The sequence below is a fragment of the Gorilla gorilla genome, chromosome X, assembly GCF_029281585.2.
Source record: "Gorilla gorilla gorilla isolate KB3781 chromosome X, NHGRI_mGorGor1-v2.1_pri, whole genome shotgun sequence".
Taxonomy (NCBI): Eukaryota; Metazoa; Chordata; class Mammalia; order Primates; family Hominidae; genus Gorilla; species Gorilla gorilla.
In genome coordinates this window covers 64,088,011-64,103,433 of record NC_073247.2, presented here as the reverse complement: position 1 = coordinate 64,103,433, position 15,423 = coordinate 64,088,011, and the positions used below count along the sequence as shown (strand labels likewise).

General features: G+C 40.4%; 1 protein-coding gene across 8 annotated transcripts in view; it reads left to right on the top strand.

The window, feature by feature from the left end:
• PHF8 (PHD finger protein 8) overlaps positions 1-15,423 on the top strand; it is a 107,877-nt gene that overhangs the window by 66,802 nt on the left and 25,652 nt on the right. For all 8 annotated transcript variants that reach the window (XM_055376519.1, XM_055376516.1, XM_055376517.1 and 5 more), the window contains one exon: positions 13,509-13,604. In XM_055376519.1, the coding sequence (XP_055232494.1) occupies positions 13,509-13,604 (96 nt within the window). The remainder of the gene's footprint in view (positions 1-13,508; positions 13,605-15,423) is intronic.

Genomic DNA, 15,423 nt, shown 5'->3' with positions numbered 1-15,423 from the left:
CAAATAGAGCTGCTGTGAACATTCAGGTATAGGTTCTTGTGTGAATATGAGTTTTCATTTTTCTAGGGTAAATACCTAGGAATGGGATTCCTGGGCGGTATGGGCAGTGGGTGTTTTAACTTTACAGGGAACCACTGGCTGGGTGTGGTGGCTCGCGCCTGTAATCCCAGCACTTTGGGAGGCCAAGGCGGGCACATCACGAGGTCAGGAGCTCAAGACCAGCCTGGCCAATACGGTCAAACCCTGTCTCTACTAAAAATACAAAAGATTTAGCCAGGTGTGGTGACATGTGCCTGTAGTCACAGCTACTCAGGAGGCTGAGGCAGAAGAATTGCTTCAACCTGAGAGGTGGAGGTTGCAGTGAACCGAGATTGCACCACTGCACTCCAGCCTGGGGGGACAGAGTGAGACTCTATCTCAAAAAAAAAAAAAAAAAAGGCTGGGCGCAGTGGCTCACGCCTGTAATCCCAGCACTTTGGGAGGCCGAGGTGGGCGGATCACGAGGTCAGGAGATTGAGACCATCCTGGCTAACACGGTGAAACCCCGTCTCTACTAAAAATACAAAAAAGTAGCCGGGCGTGGTGTCGGGCACCTGTAGTCCCAGCTACTCGGGAAGCTGAGGCAGGAGAATGGCGTGAACCCAGGAGTCGGAGCTTGCAGTGAGCCGAGATCACACCACTGCACTCCAGCCCAGGCAACAGAGCAAGACTCTGTCTCAGAAAAAAAAAAAAAAAAAGCTACTGAACTGTTTCCCAGAATGGTTGTTTTACACTCCCACTAGCAATATGTGGAATTCCAGTTGCTCTACATACTCATCAGCACTTGGTTTTGTCAATATAGTTATTTTAATCATCCTAATAAGTATGTAGTGATATCTCATTTAGTGATTCATCTAATGGCTAATGATAATAAACAACTTTCTTTGTGTTCGCCATTCATATATCCTCTTTTTTGAAGTGTCGTTAAACAGACATTTTGAATGCATTGTTAAGATTTCTTGTTAAGGATTTAACTATGAATTTTTCTTTTTGTTTTCTTTTCTTTGTTTTTTTGAGCCAGTCTTGCTCTGTCACCCAGGCTGGAGTGCAGTGGCACGATCTCGGCTCACTGCAACCTCTGCCTCCTGGGTTCAAGTGATTCTCATGCCTCAGCCTCCTGAGTAGCTGAGACTATAGGTGCACGCCACCATTCCACAGCTAATTTTTTTTTTTCTAGTAGAGATGAGGTTTCACCATGTTGGCCAGGCTGGTCTTGAACTCCTGACCTTAAGTAATCCACCCGCCTTGGCCTCCCAAAGTGCTGGGATTATAGGCATGAGCCACCACACCCAGCCTGGATTTATTTTCTTTAGTAGATATAGAATTTTCAGGTTATCTGTTTGATTTTAGGTGAGTTATTTATTTATTTTTTATTTATTTATTTTTTAAGACTAGCCAAGTGCAGTAGTGAAAAGAGGGGAAAGAGTTTGGGTGAGTTTTTATAGTTTGTATCTTTCAAGGAATTGGTCCATTTCATATAACTTACAGAATTTATGGGCATAGAGTTGTTTGTAGAATTCCCCTATTATTCTTTAAATGTCTATTGGGTCTTTAGTGATATCCCTGTTTTCCCTTCTCGTTCTTGATATTGGTAAATTGTTTCTTCTCTTTTTTTTTTCCTTTGCCATTCTTGCTGGCACTTTGTCTTTTTTTTTTTTTTTTACTTAAAAAGTGTTTTTAGGGCTACAGTTGCATGCCACTGGCTGATTTTTTATTTTTATGGAGATGGGGGTCTCACTGTGTTGCATAGCCTTGTGTAAAACTCCTGACCTCAAGTGATCATCTCTTCTGGACCTCCCAAAGTGCTGAGATTACAAGTGTGAGCCAGGCCTTATTGTGTCAATTTAATGGATCTTTTCAATATTTTTCGTTTCATTTTCTATGTTTTATCTTTGTCAGTTACATTCCGCTCTTAATGTAGTTAAGATTGCTGTAGTTTTATTTTATTCTTTTTCTAATTTCAGAGATGATCGTTTAGATTATTTATTTGAGACCTTTTTCGTTTCTTTTTTTTTTGCTATTTTTACTTTTCTTCTATTTTTTTTTTTTTGAGACAGAGTCTTGGTCTGTCACCCAGGCTGGAGTGCTGTGGTGCAGTCTCTGCTCGCTCCAACCTCCACCTCCCAGGTTCAAGTGGTTCTCTTGCCTCAGCCTCCCGAGTAGCTGGGATTACAGTCAGGCGCCACCACGCCCAGCTAATTTTTGCATTTTTAATAGAGGTGGGATTTCACCAGGCTGGTCTCGAGCTCCTGACCTCAAGTGATCGCCCTCCTTGGCCTCCCAAAGTACTGGGACTAAAGGTGTGAGCCACCATGCCCAGCCTTTTTTTTTTATTTTGGTATTTTATAAAGTTGATTATATTAACAGCATATTGTGTATATTTTGGGGTTACATGTGATATTTTGATACATATATGCAATGTGTAATGATGAAGTTAGGCTTAGTGATATATCTGTCTATCATCAAACCTTTATTTTTGTGTCAGAAACATTATAATTCTCTTCTAGCTGTTTTGAAATATGCAGTGAATTATTAACTGTAATTTCCTGACTGTACTATTGAATGCTAGAATTTATTCCTTCTATCTAACTGTATTTTTGTGCCCATTAACCAACTATTTTTCATCCCCCGCTTCCTTTCCCAGCCTCTGGTAACCACCATTCTACTCTCCACCTCTGTGAGATCCACTTTTTTAGCTCTCACATATGAGTGAGAACATGCGATATTTGTCTGCCTATTCCTGGCTTATTTCACTTAATATAATGACCTCCATTTTCGTTCATTTTACTGCAAGTGACAGGATTTCATTTGTTTTAATGGCTAAATAATATTCCATTGTTTATATATACCACATTTCTTAATTTTACTCATTTGTCCATTGATGGACACTTAGGTTGATTCCATATCTTGGCTATTGTGAATAGTATTGCAGTGAACGTGGGAATGCAGATATCTCTTTGATATACTGATGTCTTTCCTTTTGGATATGCCCAGCAGTCAAATTGCTGGATCATATGGTAGTTCTATTTTTACTTTTTCGAGACACCTCCATACTGTTTTCTATGATAGTTGTACTACCTTATATTCCCACCAACAGTGTATGAATGTTCCTCTTTCTCCAAATGCTGAAGAGTAACAAATCCTCTCCAGCTTTTGTTACTTTTTGTCTTTTGGATAATAGCCATTCTAACTGAGGTGAGATGATTTCTCATTGCAGTTTTGATTTCTATTTCCCTGATGATGAGTGATATTGGACATTTTCCCCATATACCTGTTGGACATTTTTTTTCCAACTTTTATTTTAAGTTCTGGGGTACATGTGCAGGATGTGCAGGTTTGTTACATAGGTAAATGTGTGCCATGGTGGTTTACTGCACAGACCAACCTATCACCTAGGTATTAAGCCCAGCATCCATTAGCTGTTCTTCCTTATACTCTCCTTCCCCACCACTGACAGGCCCTAGTATATGTTGTTCCCCCCTCCCATGTGTCCATGTGTTCTCGTCGTTCAGCTCCCACTTACAAATGAGAACATGTGGTATTTAGTTTTCTGTTCTTGTGTTAGTTTGCTGAGAATAACAGCTTCTAGCTCCATCCATGTCCCTGCAGTGGACGTGATGTCGTTCCTTTTTATGACTGCATAGTATTCCATGCTGTATATGTACCAGCTTTTCTTTATCCAGTCTATCATTGATGGGCATTTTGGTTGATTCCATGTCCTTGCTATTGTGAATACTGCTGCAGTGAACATACGTGTGCACGTATCTTTATAATAGAATTATTTATATTCCTTTGGGTATATACCCAGTAATAGGATTACTGGGTCAAATGGTAGTTCTGCCTCTAGATCTTTGAGGAATCACCATGCTGTCTTCCACAATGCTTGAACTAATTTACACTCTCACCAACAGTGTAAAAGCGTTCCTTTTTCTCTGCAACCTCACCAGCATCTGTTGTTTTTTGAGTTTTTAATTGCCATTCTGCTGGTGTGAGATAGTGTCTCGTTGTGGTTTTGATTTGCATTTCTCTAATGAACAGTGATGTTGAGCTTTTTTTCATATGATGGCCGCATGAATGTCTTCTTCTTCTTCTTTTTTTTTTTTGAGACGGAGTCTCGCTCTGTCGCCCAGGCTGGAGTGCAGTGGCACAATCTCGACTCACTGCAAGCTCCGCCTCCCGGGTTCATGCCATTCTCCTGCCTCAGCCTCCCGAGTAGCTGGGACTGGGACTACAGGCGCCTGCCACCACGCCCGGCTAATTTTTTTGTATTTTTAGTAGAGACTGGGTTTCACCATGTTAGCCAGGATGGTCTCGATCTCCTAACCTTGTGATCCGCCCTCCTCAGCCTCCCAAAGTGCTGAGATTACAGGTGTGAGCCACCGCGCCCGGCCGAATGTCTTCTTTTTAGTGGGGTTGTTTTCTTATGAATTTGCTTAAGTTCCTCATAGACTCTGGATATTATACCTTTGCCAGATGGATATATTGCAAAAATTTTCTCCCATTCTGTAGGTTGTCTGTTCACTCTGATGATAGTTTCTTTTGATGTGGAGAAGCTCTTTAATTTAATTAGATCCCATTTGTCAATTTTTACTTTTGTTGCAATTGCTTTTGGCATTTTTGTCATAAAATCTTTGCCTGTGCCTATGTCCTGAATGGTATTGCCTAGATTTTCTTCTAGGGTTTTTATAGTTTGGGGTTTTACATTTAGGTCCTTCATTCATCTTGCGTTAATTTTTGTATATGGTATAAGGAAGGGATCCAGTTTTAATTTTCTGCATATGGCTACCTGGTTCTCCCCAGCACCACTTATTAAATAGAGAATCCTTTCTCTGTTGCTTGTTTTTGTCAGGTTTGTCAAAGATTAGATGTTTGTAGGTGTGTGGTCTAACTTCTGGGTTCTCTATTCTGTTCATTGGTCTATGTGTCTGTCTTTGTACCAGTTGCATGCTGTTTTGGTTACTGTGGTCTTGTGGTATGAAGTCGGGTAGCGTGATGCCTCCAGCTTTAATTCTTTTTGCTTCGGATTGTCTTGGCTATTTGGGCTCTTTTTTCATTCAATATGAATTTTCAAGTAGTTTCTTCTAATTCTGTGAAGAATGTCAATAGTGGTTTAATGGGAATAGCATTGAATCTGTAAATTACTTTGGGCAGCATGGCCATTTTCACGATATTGATTCTTTCTGTCCAGGAGCATGGAATATTTTTCCATTTGTTGGTGTCCTCTCTCATTTCCTTGAGCAGTGGTTTGTAGTTCTCCTCGAAGAGGTCCTTTGTTTCCCTTGTTATCTGTATTCATAGGTATTACATTCTTTTTGTAGCAATTGTGAATGGGAGTTCATTCATGATATGGCTCTCTGCTTGTCTGTTGTTGGTGTAAAGAAATGCTTGTGATTTTTGCACATTGATTTTGTATCCTGAGACTTTGCTGAAGTTGCTTATCAGCTGAAGAAGCTTTTGGGCTGAGATGATGGGGTTTTCTATATATAGGATCATGTCATCTGAAAACAAAGATAATGTTACTTCCTCTCTCCCTGTTTGAATACCCTTTATTTCTTTCTCTTGCCTGGTTGCCCTGGCCAGAACTTCCAATGCTATGTTGAATAGGAGTGGCGAGAGAGGGCATTCTTGTCTTGTGCCAGTTTTCAAGGGGAATGCTTCCATCTTTTGCCCATTCAGTATGATATTGGCTGTGGGTTTTTCATATATGGCTCTTATTATTTTGAGGTATGTTCCTTCAGTACCTAGATAATTGAGTTTTTAACATGAAGGGATGTTGAATTTTATCAAAGATATTTTCTGCATCTATTGAGATAATCATGTTTTTGACTTTAGTTCTGTTTATGTGATGAATTACATTTACTGATTTGCATATGTTGAACCAACTTTGCATCCCAGGGATGAAGCCAACCTGATGGTGGTGGATAAGCTTTTAGATGTGCTGCTGGATTCAGTTTGCTCATATTTTATTGAGGATTTTTGCATCAGTGTTCATCAGGGATGTTGGCTTGAAGTTTTCTTTTTCTTTTTTTTTTTTTTTTTTTTTTTTTTTTTTTTGAGACAGCGTCTTGCCCTGTCACCAGGCTGAAGTGCAGTGACGTGATCTCTGCTCACTGCAACCTCCGCCTCCTGGGTTCAAGTGATTCTCCTGCCTCAGCCTCTCGAGTAGCTGGAACTACAGGTGCGTACCACTATGCCCAGCTAATTTTTGTATTTTTAGTAGAGACGGGGTTTCACCATGTTGGCCAGGATGGTCTTGATCTCTTGACCTCGTGGTCTGCCCGCCTCGGCCTCCCAAAGTGCTGGGATTACAGGCGTGAGCCACCACAGCTGACCGAAGTTTTCTTTTTTTGTTGTATCTCTGCCAGGTTTTGGTATCAGGATGATGCTGGCCTCATAAAATGAGTTAGGGAGGAGTCCCTTCTTTTCAATTTTTTGGAATAGTTTCAGTAGAAATGGTACCAGCTCTTCTTTGTACCTGTAGTGGAATTCGGCTATAAATCTCTCTGGTCCTGGGCTTTTTTTGGTTGGTAGGCTATTTATTACTGCCTCAATTTCTGAACTCATTATTGGTCTATTCAGGGATTCAGTTCCTTCCTAGTTCATTCTTCGGAGGGTGTATGTGTCCAAGAATTCATCCATTTCTTCTAGATTTTCTAGTTTATGTGCATAGAGGTATTTATAGTATTCTCTGATGGTTGTTTGTATTTCTGTGGAGTCAGTGGTGATATCTCCCTTATCATTTCTGATTGTGTCTGTTTGATTTTCTCTCTTTTGTTCTTCATTAGTCTAGCTAGTGGTCTATCTATTTTATTAATTTTTTCAAAAAAAGAAGCTCCTGAATTTGTTGATTTTTTTGTTTTTTTGAAGGGTTTTTCGTGTCTCTGTCTCCTTCAGTTCAGCTCTGATCTTGGTTATTTCTTGTCTTCTGCTAGCTTTGGGATTTGTTTGCTCTTGGTTCTCTAGTTCTTTTAGTTGTGAATTTTGAGATCTTTCTAGCTTCTTGATGTGGGCATTTAGTGCTATAAATTTCCTTCTTAACACTGGTTTAGCTGCATCCCGGAGATTCTCATACATTGTCTCTTTGTTCTCATTAGTTTCAAAGAACTTCTTGATTTCTGCCTTAATTTCATTATTTACCCAGGAGTCATTCAGGAGCAGGTTGTTCAGTTTCCATGTAGTTGTGTGGTTTTGAGTGAATTTCTTAGTTTTGAGTTCTAATTTTATTGTGCTGTGGTCTGAGAGACTGTTATGATTTCAGTTCTTTTGCATTTGCTGCAAATAACCTCCGATTATGTGATCAATTTTAAAGTGCCATGTGGTGATGAGAAGAATGTATATTTTGTTTTTTGGGTGGAGGGTTCTGTAGATATCTATCAGGTCCACTTGATCCAGAGCTGAGTTCAGGTTCTGAATATCTTTGTTAATTTTCTGTCTAGATGGTCTGTCTGATATTGTCAGTGGGGTATTAAAGTCTCCCACTATTTTTGTGTGGGAGTCTACGTTTCTTTGTAGGTCTCTACGAACTTGCTTTACGAATCTGGGTGCTCCTATATTGGGTACATATATATTTAGGATAGTTAGGTCTTCTTGTGGAATTGAACCCTTTATCATTATGTAATGCCCTTCTTTGTCATTTTTGATCTTTGTTGGTTTAAAGGCTGTTTTGTCAGAAACTAGGATTGTGACCCCTGCTGTTTTCTGTTTTTCATTTGCTTGGTAAATTTCCCTCCATCCCTTTATTTTGAGCTTATGTGTGTCTGCACTTAAGATGGGTCTCCTGAAGACAGCATACTGATGGGTCTTGACTCTATCCAGCTTGCCATTCTGTGTCTTTTAATTGGGGCATATTTAGCCCATTTACATTTAAGGTTAATATTGTTACGTGTGAATTTAACCCTGTCATCATGATGGTAGCTGGTTATTTTGTAGACTTGTTTATATGGTTGCTTCATAGTGTCACTGGTCTGTGTACTTCAGTGTGTTTTTACTAAAGTACTTCCTTTAGGAGCTCCTGTTGGCCATTTCTATGTCTTTTTTTGAGAAATGTCTGTTCTGGTATTTTGCCCATTTTTAAATTGGATTATTTGTTTTTTGCTATTGAGTTCCTTATATATTTTAGTTATTAATCCCTTGTCAGATGGATAGTTTGCAGATATTTTCTCCCATTCTGTGGGTTGTCTCTGCACTTTGTTGATTGTTTCCTTTGCTGTACAGAAGCTTTTTGGCTTAATGTAATTATCTTTGTGTATTTTTGCATTTGTTGCCTGTGCTTTTGAGTTCTTACTCCAAAACAATCTTTGCCCAGACCAATGTCCTATAGCATTTCCCCAGTATTTTCTTGTAGTAGTTTCATAGTTTCAGGTCTTACATTTAAGTCTTTTAATCCATTTTCAATTGATTTTTTTGTATATGGCGAGAGATAAAGGTCTAGTTTCATTCTTTTGCATATGGGTATTCGGTTTTCCTGACACCATTTATTAAAGAGACTGTTCTTTCCCCAGTGAATGTTCTTGGTGCCTTTGTGGAAAGTGAGTGGACTGTAAGTGGGTGGATTTATTTCTGAATTCTCTATGCTGTTCTGTTGGCCCATGTATCTGTTTTTATGCCAGTACCATGCTGTTTTGGTTACTGTAGCTTTGTAATATAATTTGAAATCAGGTAGTATGAGGCTTCCAGCTTTGTTCTTACTGCTCAGTATTGCTTTAGTTATTTGGCATCTTTTGCAGTTTTATGTGAATTTTAGGATTGCTTTTTCTATTTCTGTGAAGAATGTCATTGGTATTTTGTTAGGGATTGCATGGAATCTATAGATCGTTTTTGGGTAGTATAGACATTTTAGCAATATTAGTTCTTCCAATACATGTGCATATGATATCTTTCCATTTTTTGTGTGTCCCCTTCAATTTTTTTCATCAGTGTTTTGTAGTTTTCCTTGTAGAGATCTTGCAATTATTTGGTTAAATTTATTCCCAGGTATTTTAAGTTTTTTGTAGCTATTGTAAAGGGGATTGCTTTTTTTAGTTTTTTTTTTTAGATCATTCACTGTTGGCACATGTAAATGCTACTGATTTTTGTATGTTGATTTTGTATCCTGCAACTTTACTGAGGTGTTTTTTTTGTTGTTGTTGTTTTTGAGACAGAGTCTTGTTCTGTCACCCAGGCTGGAGTTCAGTGGCATGATCTCAGCTCACTGCAACCTTTGTCCCCCGGATTCAAGTGGTCCTTTCACCTCAGCCACCCAAGTGGCTGGGACTACAGGTGCCCGCCACCACACCCAGCTAATTTTTGCATTTTTAGTAGAGATGAGGGTTTACCATGTTGCCCAGGTTGGTCTCAAACTCCTGAGCTCAAGCTATCTGCCCGTCTCAGCCTCCCAAAGTGCTGCGATTATAGGCATGAGCCACTGCACCCAGCCATCTTTACTAAATTTGTTTATCAGTTCTTTTATTTTTATTTTTTGAGATGGAGTCTTGCTCTGTCACCTAGGCTGGAGTGCAGTGGCGCAATCTTGGCTCACTGCAACCTCCGCCTCCTGGGTTCAAGCGATTCTCCTGCCTCAGCCTCCAAGTAACCGGGATTACAGATGCCCGCCATCACGCCCAGCTAATTTTTTGTATTTTTAGTAGAGATGGGGTTTCGCCATATTGGCCAGACTGATCTCGAACTCCTGACCTCAGGTGATCTGCCCACCTCGGCCTTCCAAAGTGCTGGGATTACAGGCGTGAGCCACCGTGCCCGGCCAGGCCTGTAGTTTTAATTGTTGTATTTTTTTCTGGTTTTGGTATCAGGATAATGCTGGCCTCATAGAATGAGTTTTGTGGAAGTATTCCCTCCTCTTCAGTTTTTTGAGTTAAGGTAGAATTGTTGTTTTAATGTTTGGTAGAATTCAGCAGTGAATCCATCAGGTTCTGGGCATTTATTTGATGGGAGACTTCTTATTACTGCTTCAGTCTCATTACTTCTTGTCTGTTCAAGTTTTCTGTTTCTTCATGGTTCAAGCATGGTAGGTTATATGTGTCCAATAATTTATCCATTTCTTCCCAGTTTCCAATTTGTTGGTGTATAGTTGTTCATAGTAGTCTCTACCTTTGTATTTCTGCGATATCAGTTGTAATGATTCCTTTCTCATGAGATATTTTTAATTTCTAATGTAAACATTTAGTACTTTAAATTTTCCTCTAAGCAGAGCTTTCTTTGCGTCCCCCAAGTTTTATGTTGCAATTTCACTTTTATTAATGGAAATATTTTCTGTTTTCCTGTGGGATCTCCTCTTTGACCCATGTTTATTTAAAAGTATGTTTAATTTTTATGTGTTAGAGGTATTCCAGTTATCTTTCTGTTGCTGCTTTTTGTTCTATTTGTTGAGACATCATTCTTCTGGTTTCCTTTTGTTCTTTGTCAGTGGTTTCCTTTTGCTCTTTCAGCCTAGTTGATTTAGTCTTTTTATGGTAAATACAATGTCAGAGCTTCCTTAGGGACAGTTTTTGTCAGTTTCTCTTTTTTTTTCCCTGTAAATGGGCCATACTTCCCTTTTCGTTGCATACCTCATGGTTTTTTTTGTTGGAAACTGGAAATTTTGAATATTATAATGTGGTTTACTCTGGAAGTCAAATTTTCCTTCCTCAGTTTGCTTTTGTTGCTTGTTATGAACTGCAGTCATCTATTATTTAGTGACTTTTCCCAACTACTTTTTACAAAGATTGTATTCCTTATTGTGCAGTTACTGAGTCTCCATTCCTTAGCCTCATTAGTAAGCTGAGACTTTCTGATAGAGATTTCCTGACAACTTTGTTTGTTTGGAAGGCAGGAGTACAGTGGCACAATCTTGGCTCACTGCAACCTCCACCTCCCGGGTTCAAGCAAGTCTCGTGCCTCAGCCTCCCGAGTAGCTAGGATTACAGGCATGTGCTACCATGCGTGGCTAATTTTTGTATTTTTAGTAGAGACAGGGTTTTGCCATGTTGGCGAGGCTGGTCTTGAACTCCTGACCTCAAGTGATCCGCCTGCATCTGGAGTTTCTTAAAGACATGATTTAGCAGCCTTTTTCTTTGTTAATCACCCCTTGTTGTTGTGAGATTTTTATTGGACTCCAGAGTTCCATAAAAGTTGTTCTGACAGTATTTGCCAGGTTGATGGTTGTTTCAGTGGAGGGACAGATCATTTTAGCTCCCTATTATTCCATTATCAGTGGTGTCACTCCTCCTTCCCTGCACCCTCTTCATGTGTGTGTGCGTGCGTGTGTGTGTGTGCACACGTGCACGTGCATGTTCATATTTTTTTTGTAAAAAAAACATACCATTAAATTTATCATCTTTTTTCCATTATTTACCTTTAAGCTCCGTTAGACTTGACAAATTTACCATCTTAATCATTTTAAAGTGTATAGTTCAGTACTATTAAGTATATTCACATTGTTGTGCAACAGATCTCTATAACTTTTTCATCTTGCAACACTTAAACTGTATACCCCTAAACACTAATTCCTCCCCCTAGCCATTGGTCATCACCTTACTACTTTCTTTCTTTCTTTTTTTTTTTTTTTGAGGCAGAGTTTTTGCTCTTGTTGCCCAGGCTGGAGTGCAGTGGCACGATCTTGGCTCACTGCAGCCTCTGCCTCCAAGATTCAAGTGATTCTCCTGTGTCAGCCTCCTGAGTAGCTGGGATTACAGGTGCGCGCCACCACGCCCAGCTACTTTTTTGTATTTTTAATAGAGACAGAGTTTCGTTATGTTGGCCAGGCTGGTCTCGAACTCATGACCTCAGGTGATCCACCTGCCTCAGCCTCCCAGAGTGCAGGGATTACAGGCATGAGCGACTGCACCTGACCTCTACTTTCTATTTCTATGATTTTGACACCTTTAGGTACTTTGTAAGAGTGGAATTGTATAGCATTTGTTCTGGCCTTTTTTTCTTAGCATAATATCTTCCATGTTCATCCATGTTGTAGTATGTGATAGATTTCCTTTTTTTAAGGCTGCATAATAACTGCTGTGTGTACATACCATACTTTCTTTTATTTTTCCTTTTTTTAAATTATACATTTCTGGGATACATGTGCAGAACGTGCAGGTTTGTTACATAGGTATACATGTGCCATAGTGGTTTGCTGCACCCATCAACCCGTCATCTACATTAGGTATTTCTCCTAAAGCTATCCCTCCCCTAGCCCCCTTCCCCCTCACAGGCCCCAGTGTGTGTGATGTTTCCCTCCCTGTTGGCATGTGTTCTCGTTGTTCAACTCTCACTTATGAATGAGAATATGCGGTGTTTGGTTTTCTGTCCTGTGTTAGTTTGCTGAGAATGATGGTTTCCAACTTCATCCATGTCCCTGCAAAGGACACGAACTCATCCTTTTTATGGCTGCAAAGTATTCCATGGTATATGTGTGCCACATTTTCTCTATCCAGTCTATCAGTGATGGGCATTTGGGTTGGTTCCAAGTCTTTGCTATTGTGTACAGTGCTGCAATAAACATACGTGTGCATGTGTCTTTCTAGTAGAATGATTTATAATCCTCTGGGTATATACCCAGTAATGGGATTGCTGGGTCAAATGGTATTTCTCGTTCTAGATCCCTGAGGAATCGCCACACTGTCTTCCACAGTGGTTGAACTAATTTACACTCCCACCAACAGTGTAAAAGCATTCCTATTTCTCCACATCCTCTCCAGCATCTGTTGTTTCCTGACTTTTTAATGATCACCATTCTAACTGGCTTGAGATGGTATCTCATTGTGGTTTCGATTTGCATTTCTCTAATGACCAGTGATGATGAGTATTTTTTCATATGTTTGTTGGCTGGATAAATGTCTTCTTTTGAGAAGTGTCTGTTCATATCCTTCATCCACTTTTTGATGGGATTGTTTGTTTTTTTCAGCCCAGGTGATCTTTTTGTTCCCTTTGTGTGCATTAAGTATGTACTGTTTATTTCTTCATTCACTTAGTAAACAGTTACTGAGAACTTATGCTTCACTGTGTTAGTAGGCTCCCTTAATTTGAAATAAATAATACATATTCCTGCCCTTATGGTAAATTGGAGGCAACAGATTTACTAATCAGCTCTTAATATATAACAGCTTCAGTAGAGGGATGCACAGGATGCTGTGGAGAGCCAAGTAGGAGGCATCTCAATCATGATTAGGAGAGGGAGGGAAGAGTTCTTGTGGAAAGTAAATCTAAAGCTGAATTTTGAAGGGTGAGTAAGTAAAGTAACTCATGAAGTTATTCACTAAATGGGTGTTGGGTGAATGAATCAGAATTAGGTGAATCTAGGAGAAGGACATTTGCTGCAAGGATGCAAAATGGAAGGGCATGAAATGTATGTGGTACATTCAGAGACTCTTGGAGTTGAGTATGGATTAAGTAAAAGGTACATTTGTAGGGGAAGGGCAGGAGCTAAAGTAGGTGTCATTCTATCTTCACCCTTTGGATGAAATCTCATTTTACCCTGTTTTCCCTTCTCCCTGCAGTCTATCCTTCACTGGAGTCTGATGATGATGACCCTGCTTTGAAATCTCGACCCAAGAAAAAGAAGAATTCAGATGATGCTCCATGGAGTCCTAAAGGTAATCTAGTATTTTGTCCCTTAAACTCTGTAGGGGTGGTCAGGAGAAAATAGACAAGGTAGGTGGGATATTTAATATCAGAAGACCTGATTCAGTCACTCATTTGTTTATTCAGCAAACATTTGTTGAGTGTCTGCTGTGTGTCAGGCACTGTGTTAGGTTCTGGAGCTAAAATGACTAATAAGACACAGAGTTTATGTAATTAGTCCAATAAAATCAGAGGTAATGGAGCATATTGCATTTGATATTATATGGTTTGAGGTGAAAGGAAGACCTTGAAAAGATTTTAGCAAGCAGTCTGAGGCTTCTGAGAACGTTCTGATACCATCATCCCAGTGCTCTGGTAGTTTTGTTGTCAGGGAGGGAAATTCTGCCGACTGTTGAGCTCTATAAGGCCCAAGATTATCACCTATACTGAGAGGCCATCTCTGAGGAGGGAATAATGACCACTGAGTTGAACATGGAGTTTAGAGGATAATGGAAGAATTTTCTTCATCTCCTTGGCTGGATAGTATTCACACTGAGGATGCATCCTTCAGTTAGTTTTTGCTGCTTAACAGTCTGCCCAAAACTTAGTGGCTTAAAATAACAGTTAATAATTTTTCATAATTCTGTAGGTTGGCTGAGCTGTTCTTCTAGTCTAGGCCAGATTCCCTGGGGCTGAATGGTCTCAAAAGTTCTCCTTCAGGTGTCTCAGACCTACTATCTAAGTCCTACTAAGACCTACTATCTAAGATGGCCAAGGCTTCTCTCTACATGGTCTTTAGTCTACCAAGCTTTTCCACAAGGTGGCAGAAAGGTTTCTAGCAGCAAGAGAGGACAAGCCCCAATGTGCAAGCACTTTTCAAGCCTTTGCTTAAGTCATATTTACTGTTGTCCCATTGACTAAAACAAGTTACGTGGCCAAGCCTTGATCCCATGGTTGGGAAATAGATTGCACCTTTTGAGAGGAGAACTGCAAAGTCACATCGCAAAGTATCATGCATACGAGGATACATGAGCACACTGAGGGCCATTACTGCAACAGTCTGCCATAGAGGTCATTGGGATTTCAGTACCTGTGGTTCCCCAGCAGATAAAGGGCTTGCTCTTCTCACCCTGCCTTATTTAGACTTTTTGGTGTTTGCTTGAGGTCGAGGGGGTGACATAGGGGTAGCAGGGCATTCCTCAGAAGTGTTATGTTAGTGAGTTAATCAGTAAATGTTTCTTTTTAAAAAAAAAAGTGGGGCCGGGCCTGGTGGCTCACACCTGTAATCCCAGCACTTTGGGAGGCCAAGGCGGGCAGAACACCTGAGGTCAGGACCAGCCTGACCAACATGGTGAAACGTCGTTTCTACTAAAAATAGAAAATCAGCCGGGAATGGTGGCGGGCGCCTATAATCCCACCTAGTTGGGAGGCTGAGGTAGGAAAATTGCTTGAACCCAGGAGGCCAAGGTTGCAGTGAGCTGAGATTGCACCATTGCACTCCAGCCTGGGCAACAAGTGGGAAACTCCGTCTCGGGGAAAAAAAAAAAAAATTTGGCTAGGTGCAGTGTGGCTCATGCCTTTAAATCCCAACATTTTGGGAGGCTGAGGCGGGTGGATCACTTGAGGTCAGGAGTTTGAGACCAGCCTGGCCAACATGGTAAAACCCCATCTCTACTAAAAATAAAAAAATCAGCTGCATGTGGTGGCATGCGCGTTTAGTCCCAGCTACTCGAGAGGCTGAGGCACGAGAATTGCTTGAACCTTGGAAAGCGGAGGTTGCACTGAGCCGAGACCATGCCACTGCACTCCAGCCTGGGCAACAGAGCGAGACTCCATCTCAAAAAAAAAAAA